The following is a 15,779-nucleotide window of genomic DNA, read 5'->3' as shown; positions in this document are numbered from 1 at the left end:
TCCATTGATTCTTAGAGAGAGTGGAAGGTGGGGGGGGGGAGAGAGAAACATCAATGTGAGAGAGACACATGGATCATTTGCCTCCTGCATGCACCCTGACTGGGGTGGGATTAAACCTGCAGCCCAGGTGCATGCCCTTGCCCTTGCCCAGGAATTGAACCTGTGACCCTTCGGTGGGAGGGCCGAGGCTCCAGCCACTGAACCATGCTGTGTGAAAGTGAGCACAGACATCGTAACACTTCAACATGCATCTCTCTCTCTTTTTTTTTTAAATATATCTTTATTGATTTCAGAGAGAAAGGGGGGGGAGAGAGATAAACATCAATGATGAGAGAGTCATTGATCCGGCTGCAGCCTGCAACCTGGGCACGTGCCCTGACTGGGAATCGAACCCCGATCTCCTGGTCGACGCTCAACCGCTGAGCCACGCCCAGCAGGGCCAACATGCATCTCTTAAAATTAGGGTTCTCCTACATAACAGCTATCTTCTGCATAACAACTCAATATCATTATCACTCCTGAGAAGATTAACTATTATTTCCTGAGCTCTAGTCCATAAGCAGAATCCCCCAATCGTCCCAAAAGTGTTTTATAGCTATTTTTTCTAACTAGCATCTAATCAGATTTTTAGACATTGCATCTGTTTGTCTCTTTAATCTTTTAAAATCTAGAACAACAACTCCCCCTTTTCTTCCCTATTCCGTTGACTTCTTTTCTTTCCAACATTGACTTTTTGAATAGTCTTGTACATTGCACCACATACTGGATTTGTCTGATTGTTTCTCTGTGGGATCATTTAGTATATTCCTCTAGCCTCTCTATTTTCTTTTTTTTAAAAATATATCTTTATTGATTTTAGAGAGAGGAAAGGAGAGGGGGAGAGAGAGAGAGAGAGAGAGAGAGAGAAAAACATCAATGATGAGAGTCATTGATTGGCTGCCTCCTGCACACCCCTGACTAGGGATCGAGCCTGCAACCCAGGCATGTACCCTGACCAGGAATTGAACCCCTATCGCCTGGATCCTAGGTCGACGCTCAACCGCTGAGCCACGCCCTGCCGGGCTCTATTTTCTTTAAACTGGCAATCAGGTAGGTCAGATTCTAACAGAATATGATTCTTTATTTCTAGGTTCTAGTGGTTCCCAAATCCAAACTTTTCCCAGTTCTTTTCTGCTAACTTTCAACACTGGGATAGCCTTTCATTACTGAATAAGTATGAGGCTTTTTATCATTTTTCCACCCAGAAATTATCCTGCCATAGGACTATTCTTACTTATTCCTCTAAACTCATAGGACTAAACTTTCATAGGACTATTCTTACTTATTCCCCTTCTCCCATTTTCCCCCGACTGTCAGACAACAGTTATTCCTTTATTGAGGAATAATTGACAGATATAATTGTATATACTCAAAGTGTACAGCATCATGATTTGATAATAGCTTTTCAGTCATTTAAGGTTTACAAATATAATTAACAAATACGTGAGCTCTAGCCGCTTTGGCATTCAGTTGTTAGAGCATTGACCCATGGACTGAAGGGTTCCAGGTTCGATTTTGGCCAAAGGCACATAATTCAGTTGCAGGCTTGTCTCTGGCCCTGGTCTGGGTGCGTGTAAGAGGCAACTAATTGATGTGCCTCTCTCACATCGATGTTTCTCTCTCCCACACTCTCTGAAAAGCAATGGAAGAAATATCCTCGGGTGAGGATAAAAAAACACACACAAAACAACACCACAAATATGTGAGAAGAACCATGATTGTGATATGCTTTTTGTTGTACTTTTACATACATTTTCTTGATTCTTATGAAAAGGGCTCTTGGACTTTAAGGAAGGCTGAAATTAATATCATATTACAGAGAAGAAAACTGAGGCATAGAGAAGTTTTGATCTAAATAAGGAATAAAAAGAGTAGCCCAAACTGTAAGCTCTGTCTTCCGTTTTCTAATTCGGTAGTCTCTCCACAGATGGTGAGGGGTTTGGTTGACTTTTTTTCCTTGCAGAAGTGTGTGTGTTTTCCTTCATGGCAGTAAACACAGTTGAGTTGAAGTTAATGGAATGTGGTTCTTAAGGACTCTTTGTGTTCATACTCCAAAATGGAGATGGCAGCAGTAAAAAATGAGGTGGGTAATTGTCTTTTATCGTAGTCAACAAATTATATTGCACTTCACAAGACAGAAAATTTGAACCGAGATCTTAATTATGTAACTGGAGCAAATGGAAAAAATTAATAATGTTGCTCATCTTCTTTTGTGTCCCTTTACTCAATTATCTTCTTTTTCATCATTACCTCTGCTGCCTCTCCCAGACTGAATGTTTTCAGCTTAAAACTCAGTTTATTCAAGCTTGACTTGAATTTAGCAGTTGAAGTTGAACTGTGTGGGGAAACAAGTTTTATTGAGGTCCTTAAAGTGCAAGAAAAGAGGCTTTGTCTAATCTGGAGGAAGCTAAATAAAGTTTTTCTAGGCCTGTGCTCTTAAACCACCCTTATTGGAGTATTAGAAAAATCCATCTGCTTCAAATCATAAAGTGATGATTGTCCCAAGGGGTGAGTTGAAGGAGATTACGTGGAAGTCCTCTCTGATTGGTGTAGCCAGCAGTTAAAGGATGGGGACTGGAACCCGCAAGTGAATGAGTGTCTTACTTATAATTTCAGCATATGGGCATTGGGGACCACCTCCTGTTTTATAGCATATTAAAGGAGCAGACACCATCCCTCTCCTGGAGTGTCTCATTCAGAAGTGGGGTGGGGTGGGAACCCTACGGTGATCCTATAATATGGTTTCATTAGAATAACTTGTGCTTTTTCTGGCAGCCACCAATAAATTTCTACCTTGGATTTCAGTTACCCTGGAAAAAATAATTTTAACTTGGTGATGATTAAAAGCTTTTGGGCCTTTGATCAATGTTGTGTTGCCAAAAATTAACACAGAAGGCATGTTGAACAAACCCTGTGAATTTGGCTTTTGCTGCTCTGAGTTTGTGATGGTTGTACCCTGTCACAGATAATTACTGTCTTCCTAAGTGACTCAGAGTAGTTTAGATGACCTTTAAATTGTTATAATTTTGAAGTGAAAAAGTGAGATGTGCCACTCCGTAAAATAAGTAAGGCAGATTGAAAAGTATCTTGAGAAAACAAAATGATATCTGATACTTGTGGAATTTTTAAAAACTTAAGCTATAACATGAGCTCTGAGAATGGGGAGAATTACCTATGTTTTTTTTAAATACATTTTTATTGATAGAGAGGAAGGAAGAGGGAGAGAAACATTAATGATGAGAGTGTCATTTATTGGCTGCCTCCTGCATGCCCCCTACTGGGGATTGAGCCCACAACCCAGGCGTGTGCCCTGGATCATAGATTGATGCTCAGCCACTGAGCCACGCCTGCTGAACTTGCTTATCTTTCTTTAAATTGATTTTTTTAGAGAGAGAGGAAGGGGTGTGGGAGAGAGAGAAACACTGATATGAGAGAAACATCAGTTGGTTGCCTCCCATAGGTGCCCCAACCAGGGGTCCAACCTGCAACCTGGGCATGTACCCTGGCTGGGAATCAAACCTGCAACCATTTAGTGTACAGAACCATGGTCCAGCCAACTGAGCCACGCTAGCAAGGGCTGCTAATCTTTTATTGAATGAAATGTAATACTCTTGGAAGCAAGAAGGAGATGGTTTCTGTATTGGTCAATCATGGGGTAGAAAACAGGTTCTTGTATGTGTTTGTATGTTTGTTTTCTATGCACCAACACTAAATGTACTGACTAGAAATTAAAATGTAACTGCATAGCGCAAGCAAATGACTGAAAAATGTAACTTCTTTTTCTGTAACAGGTGATCCTTAAGCATTTTAATAAGGGAATAGTAAATAGGGACAATTTATATTTCAATATTAAAGATAGGTTTTTAATTATTTTTTAATTAAATTTATTAGGTTGACTGGTTTATAAGATCATATAGGTTTCAAGTGTACATTTCTGTCATATATCATCTGTGTATTGCATTGTTGCACCCACCACCCAAAGTCAAATCATCTTCTATTACCATATATTTGGCCCCGTTACCCTTTACTACCCTCCCCACCTCCCTTCCCTCTGGTAGCCACTATACTGTTGTCTGTGTCTATGAGTTTCATTTTTATATCCCACATATGAGTGCAATCATATGGTTCTTAGCTTTTTCTGACTGACTTAACATAATCTCAAGGTCCATTGATGTTGTCGCAAATGGCAGTATTTTATCTTTTCTTATGGCTGAATAGTATTCTGTAGTATATATGTACCACATCTTCTTTATCCAGTCCTCTATCCAAGAACACTTTGGTTGTTTCCATATCTTGACCGTCGTGAATAATACTGCAGTGAACACGGGTTCAAATATCTTTGCGAGGAAGTGTTCTCAAGGATTTTGGGTAGATACCCAGAAGAGAGATTGTTGGGTTATATGATAATTCCATTCTTAAATTTTGAGTAGCCACCATACCGTTTTCCACAGTAGCTGTACCAGTCTACATTCACACCAGCAGTGAATGAGAGTTCCCTTTTCTCTACCACCTCTCCAACACTTGTTATTAGTCTTGTTGATAGCAGCCATTCTAACAGGTGTGAGGTGGTATCTCATTGTAGCTTTGACTTGTATTTCCCTAATAGCTAGTGAAGTTGAGCATCTTTTTATATATCTGTTGGTCATTTGTATATCTTCTTGGGAGAAATGTCAGTTCAGGTCCTCTGTCCATTTTTTAATTGGATTGTTTGTTTGGTGTTGAGTTGTATGCGTTTTTTATATATTTTGGATATTAACCCCTTGTTGGAGCTGTTGTTTGCAAATATCTCCCATTTGGTTGGTTGCCTTTTGGTTTTGTTGGCGGTTTCTTTTGCTGTGCAGAAGCTTTTTAGTTTGATAAAGTCTCATTCGTTTATTTTTGCCTTTACTTCCCTTGCCTTTGGGGTCGAATTCATAAAATCTTCTCTAAGACCAAGGTCCATAAGTTTAGTACCTATGTTTTCTTCTATGTACTTTATTGTTTCATATCTTATATTTAGGTCTTTGATCCTTTTTGAATTAATTTTTTTACATGGGGACAAACTTTATTCTTTTGTATGTGGCTTTCCAATTTTCCCAGCCTCATTTACTGAAGGGGCTTACTTTTCTCCATTGTGTGTTTTTGACTCCTTTGTCAAAAATTATTTGCCCATATAACATGTGGCTTTATTTGGGGGCTCTCAGTTTCGTTCCATTGGTCTGTGTGTCTGTTTTTCTGTCAATACCATGCTGTTTTGATTTCGGTAGCTCTTTAGTATAATTTGAAGTCAGGTAGTGTGATACCTCTGGCTTCATTCTTTTTTCTTGGGATAGCTTTGGCTATTCAGGGTCTTTTGTGGTTCCATACAAATCTGAATTTTCTTGGGGGGGGGTTCTACTTCTTTAAAAAATGACATTGGGTTTTGATGGGGATTGCATTAAATCTGTATATTGCTTTGAGTAATAGGGACATTTTAACTATGTTGATTCTTCCAGTCCATGAATATAGAATATCTTTCCATTTTATTGTACTTTTTTCCATCTTTTTAAATAATGCTTTGTAGCTTTCAGTAAATTTGGGACAAGGATGAATACTGAAAGTCTTATGGGTAGGAAGTTTTACCATTTATCAGAGAGGGAGGAAAAAGAAATTTTCAGATGAAACATTGAGGGAGGTTAAAGAAAATTAAGATGTAGAGTAAAATTATTTCCATTGATAAATAGTTCTGATTTAATAATCAATAGGAAGTATAAAACACATTAGCAAGTTATTTTTGTAGTAAAATCTTGGGCGGAAATGCTAGACAATTTTAACAAACAGTAAAGTATTGATTAATGATATGTTTGCGTTTACTCCTGATACAACCTAAAAGTTACTTATAACATTGCCAAACTAAATCAGTACCTGGTCATAAGTTCAGATTGGAGCACTTGTAGATTACTTTTTCCTTCTAGGTAAGAAGAGAGGATAATTAAAGCTTTTGATTCTTATACAAATACACATACTTTTATATAGATGTTCATTTATATACGTTTTATATATAACATATACTATGTGTATATACACATATAAATACATATATACACATATAATATACATGCTATAAATATTATGTATAATCTCTTGTTTTATATGAGAACCTGTTTAAAGCTAAACCTTACTATATTTATGTTCATTTTAAAGCTTTTAAAAAATTCTTTAAAAAACATTTAAAAAGTCAAAAAGCATACTTAGGAAGAAGTAAGTCATATATATCCTACTACCGAACATAAACATTTTGGAATACACCTTTTAGACTCAGGGTGTATGGCTGTGTGTATAGAGAGAGTAAACAAAAATGGGTTCATATGTTCAGCAAAGTGTGAAGTGCTTTTTGAGGTTATCGCAGCCACGGATTCCGGAGCAGTTGCCTTTACTGATGTTCCCACTTTGGGCTGTAATGGGAATGTCATTGTTAGCTTTTCATTTTTGGAGGGTGGTCAGTAATTGGCTTGGCTGTCTGTTTTAAAGTTAGGAATTAGTAGAGTCACCACAATAATGTGAGAGATGCACATCCCAGGACTTAATCTGAGGAAATGCAGTATAAACTAGAGTGAGGGGAATCCCTCTGTCATTGGGCAAGTTTCCAAAGGCTTTATGTAGGTAGTTTGCAAGAATATAGTGTTTCTTACTGGTAGTACTTCCTTTTTAACAGTGCAGTTAAATAACCTAAAAGTTAGGCTTGGGATTTTGTAATGGTGATAGCCAAAGATGAAATTTAAAAGGATTAAATGACATCCAAGGTGTCTCTCTCCTTTCCCATGAATCTAAACCAAGGGCAGTACAGTTTCTGGTAGTTTCTCTGTTGTGATGTTTACATCAAATAACTCTTTCTCTATAACTTGGTAAGGAGGTAGAGATTTGATGTTTGAGTCCCATTTCTGCACTGTGGATTTTATGTCAAAATCTTGGACAAGCCAAAATATTATTATGTTTTATGGTTCTGTTGAACCTACTCTGATTCTTACCTGTTCTTAAAAGCAAGAGGGTTTTTCCCAACTGATGTGGCTCAGTGGTTGAGCACTGACCCGTGAACCTGGAAGTCACGGTTTGATTCTGGTCAGGGCACATGCCCAGGTTGCCAGCTTGATTCCCAGTGGGGGGCATGCAGGAGGCAGCCTATTGATGACTCTCATCACTGATGTTTCTATCTCTCCTTCTCCCTTTCTCTCTGAAATCAATAAAAACATTTTTAAAAAATCCAAGAGGTTTTGACTGCACTTAGAAACACATTCAAGGAGAAGGACTTGGCAAATGAACAAAATTTCAAGTGAAGTGTGTTACCCACATTTTTGCCAGGCTCTTAGTAAACCTTATAATTTCTTAGGCAATGGAGACTTTTCAGGTTGAAAATGGAGACCATCTTAAATAAAGAAACTTATGGACTGCTAATGTCTTTCTTAAGAAATAGTACTTGCTTGGCAGTGGGATTGGGAATGGCACCAACATACTTTTGGTAATCAATGTATGCTGGGAAATAGTGTGTTGTTTGGGCACTTAGGATCAGTGCCAACTTGGTATGCCATCCTAAGCACTGGTTCACACCTTTGAAACTTCATGGAGCCCCAAGATCTTACAGATGGATTGATCATGTAGTTTCACTTTGGGAGGGTAGGTCAAAGTCTGGGACTGTGTTGACAATTTATTCTAGTTAACTCTTAAAGCCATAAGGTACTATAGTCCTAGTGGCTAAGAATATGAACCTTGGAGTCAGTCAGTCTGGATTTGAATCCCAGTTATATGCTAGGCACTGATCTAGTTGTATGAGAAGTATTACCTCATTACATGCTTGTACCAATCCTATGAAATAGGTATTATTGTCATCTCCCTAGCCCCTTCCCCAGCTAGGTACTTCATTTTTTTAAGTTTGTTTTCTCATTTTAGGATGGAGTTATTGAGTTGATTCAGTGGGACAATATATAGCTAGCACTCTGCACAGTGGCCGGATCATAGTAAGCATTCTCTGTTGATTATTATTTTTTTTTCTGAGAATTGCAGCATTTTGTGGGAAACTGCTACCCTTTACCCATGATATGACGATCAGAGTGGTAGACGTCATTCCCTATAAGGTCTTCTAAATGCTCACAGGAATATTCCTGAAGAATTTTGAGTTTATCAAAGAAAGTCTCAGAAGGTTTACTTCTGTCCGGACACAAACAGCATCCTTATGCTGTCCTGGATCTTTGGGGCCAAGTGGGATCTAGGTTAATATTGTAATTTCTCTCCCAAATCCAAATCTTATCCAAGGGATTATCAGTGGGTCAGAGGTCTTTTTTTTTTTTTTAATTTAATGACATCTATTATCTAGTCTTTTTTTTTATAGTATTGTTTTTTTAATTTATTGATTTTACGGGGGGAAGAGGGGAGACATTGGTGTGTTCCACTTATTTATGCATTCATTGGTTGATTCTTGTATGTGCCCTGACCAGGGATCGAACCTGCAACCTTGGCATATTGAGATGATCCTCTAATCTATTAACCTAGTCTTATTCGGTTTTATCCAGTTGTCCCAAAGTGTCTTTTATAACTTTTTCTCCATACCAGGTCCCAAGGTTCATGTTTTGTCCATTTATTTGGCATAGCCTAGTGGTTCTGAACTGGGGGACATTTTGCCCTCCAGGGTATATCGGCATTATATGAAGATGTTTAAACTTCCTTTATCTTTTGTATTTTCTACAATAGATTCAAGTTAAACATTTTGGATAAGAATGCTTCATGTGCCCTGGCTGGTGTGGCTTGGTTGTTTGGAGCATCATCTCAAACACTGAAAGGCATTGTGTTTGATTTCCAGTCAGGGCACATGCCCAGGTTGCGGTTGGATCCCTGGGTATGGGAAGCAACCGACTGATGTTTCTCTCTCTCTATCACTCCTCCTCTCCTTTCTCTCCCCTCCCCTCCCTTCTTCTCTCTCTAAAGTCAATAAATAAAATTTTAAAAAATAAATTATGCTTTAGTTGCATAGTTTATTTTTATAAACTTGAGCATAGAAGCATAGTGAAAGTACTCATTTCTATTATAAAATAGCACTAAAAATACTGTATCTGACATGCTTAGATAAGCATGCATACATGTGATCTCTAGTGCCTAATCTGTTATAGAGGCTGAATACTTACAAGTTGGAGCTAATAGACCAGAAAACTGCATTACCTCCATTATTGTAGGATTCCTCATTGTTGAGCCCAGCTATCTCCAAATAAATGAATTAGGTGATAGATTGGATGGGGTTGGTGAACTGGGTGCTTTCCACTTAGCTTTTCCTTTGTCCAATCAGATATTCCATTGGTTACAGTGAAGCCTGGGAAAGGTGGATCAGTGCTACTAGAAAAAACTCACCACATGCTTTATTTTGAGTGAACCTTTGTTATTGATTGGTTATGTAAAATAAAGCACATTTCTCAGCCCAGGTAAGACATGGGATAACATAAGGGTAAGAGCCCGGGACTTTGAATCTATCATAGGGTCATAGTCTTGGCTCTTTCTGATCTTGAGCAAGTCTTTTATCCTTGTTAGGTCTTAACTTTCCTGTATGTAAGGGTGGCTTGTACTATCTAAGGTCTCCTTCACCTCGAAATTCTCAGACAGTAGAGAGGATATGAGTATGATAATGACTGCTGGCATGTTAATGCTCTTATTTTAGGCATTTTAATCCCCATATCCCAGTTTTTATTTTGGCAGTTTGTTGCTTTAGATAAAGGGAATATATATATTATATGTGTATGTATATATCATGCATTCTAAATTTACATGAGAATAAAATATTTTGCAAATATTCTTTTAGGCTAGCACAATCTGCTATGAAATGGTTCTGTAGGATCTATTCTTACCTCTTAGAGTGACAGGAAAATTTCCCTTTTATTTTCATGATCTTAAGACTCTTTTTCTCATATAGGAGCATTATCTCAGACCTAGTCCTTGCTGCTTTAAAGCCTTCAGAATTCTTTGAAACAACGTTTTGTCCTTTGATGGTGATCTCTTTATTCTTTTTTTACCCCCTGTGGGCTGTTGTGTGTTAGGGAAACTGATGCTTCCAGTTTTCAGTCTGTTAAACCTATTATTCCTTGAGTCATAATTTGATATTTACCTTATCTGTGCATTATAGCCTCTTGTTTCTTCATTTGAAGACTGATTGTTAAGTCAGGGTTTTCAAAGACAGGCCAAAAGCAGCAAAAGGACTATAAACTTATTTCACTTTGGAAATCATTGTTTTTATTTTTTATTATTTTTTTAAAATATGTTTTTATTGATTTTTTTTAGAGAGGAAGGAAGAGGGAGAGAGAGATAGAAACATCCATGAGAGAGAAACATAGATTAGCCACCCCTGCTGGCAATGGAGCCTGAAACCTGGACGTGTGCCCCAACCTCATGGTGCATGGGAGGACATTCAACCAACTGAGCCACACTGGCAGGGCTGGAAATCATTGTTTTCAGTCAATAAAATGTCAAAATTAGTTTTTTGCAAAATGCATTCAATTGTGGAATAAAAATATTTGAGATTATGTTGCTATTTTAAATCTGAGATGCAAGTCTTGTTTTTTTCCATGTTAGAGCTATTTATTTGTCACAGAGTAGGAAGAAGTGTTGAAAGGTTGTAAGGAAAGATGAGTATGTGAATATGATTAAGAGGCTTCAGAGAGGAAAATGAGTTTTTGGCAAAGTTTATGAAGTTAATATGGCTTGATAGAAAAAAGGTATTTTCTGAAGTAACTTAGATTGCTTTTTAAAAATTAGAATTCCTTAATCTTTTGTTACATATTAAACCACGGAATAAAACTTAAGTATGGTTGCTTGCCTGCAATTTAAAGACTTAGAAACAAATTTGGGGAATAAGCTGTTTCCTGTCTTTAAATTCATTGTTAGAGCATAGTACTTAGTCCCAGGTATGTGAATGATACTGAGCATCTCTTTTAGTGTCAGGAGTCAGATGTGTGAAACAGATACAGCGGAAAGTTTCCGAGAATAAAATATCTAATTGAGTATACATATTTTATATCTGGTTCTGCATAATTGAAAATGGTTGACTTGGTGCAAACATAGCTACTTGGCTCCTAGGCTTAATTCTGTGTCCAACTATTTTTAGAAATGCAGGTTTGTGATATCAGCTAAAATCAAAACACAAGATTTGGTGAGCAAATTCTTAGGCAATGTACTGTGATAAATGCACAGGAAGTACATGACAATCATAGAACAATTCTTTTTAAGATTAAGGAAAGTTTACTGAAATTCTTATTTATAGTTTTATTATATACCAATCATTATTGTATGTGCTTTACAAATACTAACTTATTAAATCCTCATAACGACCCTAAATATTTATATATATATTCATGGGAGCATAGTTTAAATGCCTTGTTAAATGTTGTGTGTTTTTTTTTTAACAAAGATAAGTTAGGCAATAAACTACATTTAGTTTCTTTAATATGAAGCTTTTAACCTCATATTTTGTAGTGAAAAGTCTGCACTGCTCATTGATTTCTCTAAAATAATATTTTATGTTGCAGAGTGTTAAGTATTTTAATAATGGACACTTGCTAGTCAGATAGTCTTTTTTACATTTGTTTGTTGTATTGGGAAAAATAATGAAGATCCAGACAGATAAACACAAGCTTACTTCATGTCACAAACATATATTTTTGTCTTATTTACTTTTGCGCAAAGTAATTACTTTGGAACTTTTGACAGGATATAGATTTGAAAATGGATGTGGAATGATGATTATCCTTATGCAGCAAAATGTATCATCTATCCTTTTTATGGCACTTTGTTCTTATGCTTCTACAGATAGGGGGATGTGCAGTAAAGCTACCTCATATTTATAAAGAGGGTGCTTTTACTTTTTCCAAAGTATTTTCTACCTTTATTATGAGATAGTTTTTCTATTGGGTTCCTCTGTTTGAGGGCCTTTTTCAGTTTCTTTGGTTTAAGTACTGAGGTTGTGCAGGTTTTGCTGCTGTTTTTCTTTGCCTTGTGGTTCTCTTAATGACAGAATTATACCAGGTTATCTCTCCAATAGATTTAATACAGATGAGGCTAGACAGTTCTTTAGAACTACTCAGGTAGACCTGAAACTTTATTAAAATAGGTATCTGCCCAGCACATCCTGTCTCCCACTCCCTGCTCAGTAAACTAACACTCAGTGTATTCCCCAAACTATTTCTGACTTATCTAAAGGTTAATGTAGCAGAAAATAAAATTTACCTTTCATTTTACCTTGTTGGCGGAATCGGTAGGAGGTGGGTTGTGATTATCTGACACATACGAAACACCTTTTGGAGAATAATGCTCTACCTGCATTTATCTGTATTATTTGGAAGATGCAGTGAAAGGTCATTAGTAGATTGTATTTCTCACATTTGAATTAAACTTGCTACTAAATAGTTTTCCTACTCTGCTATCTACACCCTTTTAGAACTCAGCTGGTTTGCATTTCACTAGGACAAGCTAGAGGGCCAAAAAGTACTTTGAGTCAAAGTATTGAGTGTTTTAAGAGAAAAACAGCTGGCAGTGGCATGGTGTGCCACTCTGAAGGTGAGAGGACAAGACCTGATGTGTGCTGCCTGGAGATAAAGTGGCCAGATTGGGTGGAGAGAGCATGGTTTAATCTAAGGGTTGAACCAGATATGCTTTGCAGCATTAGTTGGTCCTGTCATCCAGAACATAGTCTGGTATAGGATGTAGAGATTGCCCAGGGCTTGGAGTAATTTTGTTTTATTTCTGTAATGAATAGCCCAAATTTCATTTGGCCCTAGGCCAGTGAGGGAGTGGTTAATTTCATAGATTCCTTAGAACCATTTTGGGAGTAATTTCTTTTAAATTCGTGTTCTTCCTACAATTAAATATAGAACATTGAATTTTGATGTACACCCTCTCCTTCCCACCTGCACTGTCATTTATGTCCCACCTACTCTTACCCAGCACTTTATTGAGTTTCAGTCTTCCTATTACCTATTCTCCCGTCTATAAAACTATTTCTTATCTATGGTACTGTATAAGGTAAGAATCACTGTATGTCAGTATGACATCAGTGATTATGTACCAGGTAAGTATCTGGGTGCAGAGAAGCTGCATCGGACTTGTTCTAGCACTTCTATTTTGTAACATTCTCTAAGGAGCTGTGCTGCCACTTGCGGCAAAACAGGAGTGGACTCTTGTCCTTTTTTTCTTCTCCTCTTGGATTGAAACTAGAGTAGGATGTTATAGTTCTTCTGCTCCTGTGGTTGGGTGTTCTCACCTGTTCTGATCCTAGTTCCTCTAAAGAGTGAAGCACTGATTCTGTCCCCTTTCCTCATCCCCCCTTTTTTAGCATTTTATTTTAAATTTATCTTTATTGTTGAAAGCATTACAGGTACTCCCCCCCCCCCCCCCATTGATTCCCTCCTTTCTAAATTAGCTACTGTTTGAGTTTCAGAGCAAGGCGTTCAGAGTTCCTTGACTGAAGTCCAGAGGGGGATGCTAGAGATAGCATTCCTATGATCAGGTTTCTCTGTGGAGCTGGTAGTTTAGCTTCTCCTTTCTCACTGCAAAGCAGTCTTTTCCTTCTGCCATTTCTCAGTAGTTCCTTGCTGGCTTCATATGTCCAGGGGTCCTGAGATTAAGCTACTGTTGCAATTTGTTTTTTCCTAGTAACTCACTTCTCAAAGTATCTCTCTTTTATGGCACTCTTTTGACTCTTTTTAAATCCTGTCATTATTGTCTAGTGAGACACTTAATACTATTTTTCTAGGTAATTTTTAAAATCATCCTTTGGAGAAGGAATACTGAGTGGAAAAAAGCTACTAACTTGTCACTAGAAGTTTGGAGTAGAGCATTCTAATGTCTCCATTTGCTCTTGTAGTTTTAAATTAGGCTAGGGGAATTTCAGAATGCAAGAAATTAGCTAGTAGGTAAACTTCTAGCTATAATTTTGATGAAAGAATCAAAAAGGAATGATCAGATAATTTTTAATACATCTTTTGTAAATTTTGGTTTTGATGTCAGCCTTTTATTTTTCTTCTCAGTTGCTTTAGGTCGCAATCAGCCTTTGAAAAAGGAGAAACCCAAATGGAAAAGCGATTATCCCATGACAGATGGACAGCTGCGCAGCAAGAGGGATGAGTTTTGGGATACTGCACCAGCTTTTGAAGGCCGTAAAGAGATATGGGATGCCTTGAAGGCTGCAGCACATGCTTTTGAGAGCAATGATCATGAACTGGCACAAGCGATCATTGATGGTGCAAACATTACATTACCACATGGTAGGTGATCCTCAAGGACAAAGTGGAACGCTCAGCTCATGTCTGATGGCAAGAAACCAAATGGGAAGTGTTCATTTTACTTGTTATGCATTATTCTGCCTTTTTTTTTCCTAAAAAGGAGCATTTTTCTTTGCTTCTTTGTATATCTATAGCGCCATAGGTTTACTTGATGTGTTTATATTTTTAATCTCAAGAAATAGAACTCTTGCTCACTTGTTAACCTGTATTTTCTAACTTCTATATAGCCTAGTTCTCCATCAAGGTCTCAGTCTCCTAGAGCTTCTACTTCACTGGTTTCCTACCAGCACTAAAGTGTTAGTCTCACATTTAGATCTCAGAAGACGTAGAGACTCTGTGATGCTCCTTTAGTCATTATACTTTCTCATCAAGCCTAATTTTAGGATAAACTTAGAATTGAGTCTCACATCCTAAGGACAGTTTTCTATGATTGTAGCTCTGAACATTATTAGAAACCTTTCTTCTTTGCTTAGGAATGTGAAAGCTTTAAATGTTTCCAGGGACACATATATGCTGGACCTGTGAATATCCTCTTGCTTGGTCTCCTTGATTAGACACACACAAAAAAATTTCACGCTACACTGAGAGTTAGGTGGTAATTTTGTATTATTTGTTTTTTTTATTGCTATATTTATAAATTTATTTTTCTCTTCAGTGTTACAAGTTAATGTTTTTCTAAGTTGTCTCCTTAGCCCCCTATATATATTCACCTGTGCGCAGTTTTCTATTCATTATTATACCTTCATTGTTCCTTTTTCATTACCTTCCTTTATTTGTCTACATTTTCAGAGGAACAATGCCTTTCACTGTTTAATCATTTGCTTTACATCCTTTGACTCTTTTTCAAATAAAAGGTTTTTAACTTAGTGTCTTTCCCAGTTTTCTAAATCTTCATTAATTTTCCGAATGAACTGTGCTTCCAGGAAAATTTTTGCCCCCGCTGGTTTGACTCCGTTGGTTCGGTGTTGTCCCATGCACCAAAAGGTTGCTGGTTTGATTCCCAAGTCAGGACACATGCCCGGGTTATGGGCTCGATTCCTGGTAGGGTGCATGCAGGAGGCAGCCAATCAAAGTTTCACTGTCACATTGATGTTTCTCTTTCTCCCTCTCCCTTACTCTCTAAAAATCAATAAAGCCTGGCTGGGTGTGGCTCAGCGGTTGAGCTTCGACCTAGGATCCAGACGATTGGGGTTCGATTCCCGGTCAGGGCACATGCCCGGGTTGTGGGCTCGATCAATGACTCTCTCACCATTGATGTTTCTATCTCTTTCTCCCCCTCTCCTTTCCTCTCTCTGAAATCAATAAAGATATATTTTAAGAAATAATAAAATAAAAATCAATAAAGTTTTTTTTTTTTTAAAGAAACTTTAAAAACGTATGTATTTTATAGCTATCCTGTTTTTTATTATGAAAGCTTATTAGTATGGGCTTGTGTTAATAACATTTACTGAGCACCCACTGTATATAGATCAC

General features: G+C 37.4%; 1 protein-coding gene across 2 annotated transcripts in view; it reads left to right on the top strand.

Annotated features, from left to right (window-relative positions):
- UBTD2 (ubiquitin domain containing 2) overlaps window positions 1–15,779 on the top strand; it is a 44,385-nt gene that overhangs the window by 14,101 nt on the left and 14,505 nt on the right. For both annotated transcript variants that reach the window (XM_081134100.1, XM_081134099.1), the window contains exon 2: window positions 14,052–14,288. In XM_081134100.1, coding sequence (XP_080990226.1) covers window positions 14,052–14,288 — 237 coding nt within the window. The remainder of the gene's footprint in view (window positions 1–14,051; window positions 14,289–15,779) is intronic.

The sequence above is a fragment of the Miniopterus schreibersii genome (assembly GCF_964146895.1).
Source record: "Miniopterus schreibersii genome assembly, chromosome: 4".
Taxonomy (NCBI): domain Eukaryota; kingdom Metazoa; phylum Chordata; class Mammalia; order Chiroptera; family Miniopteridae; genus Miniopterus; species Miniopterus schreibersii.
Note: the sequence above shows the minus strand (reverse complement) of the source record. Positions and strands in the feature narration are given on the sequence as shown.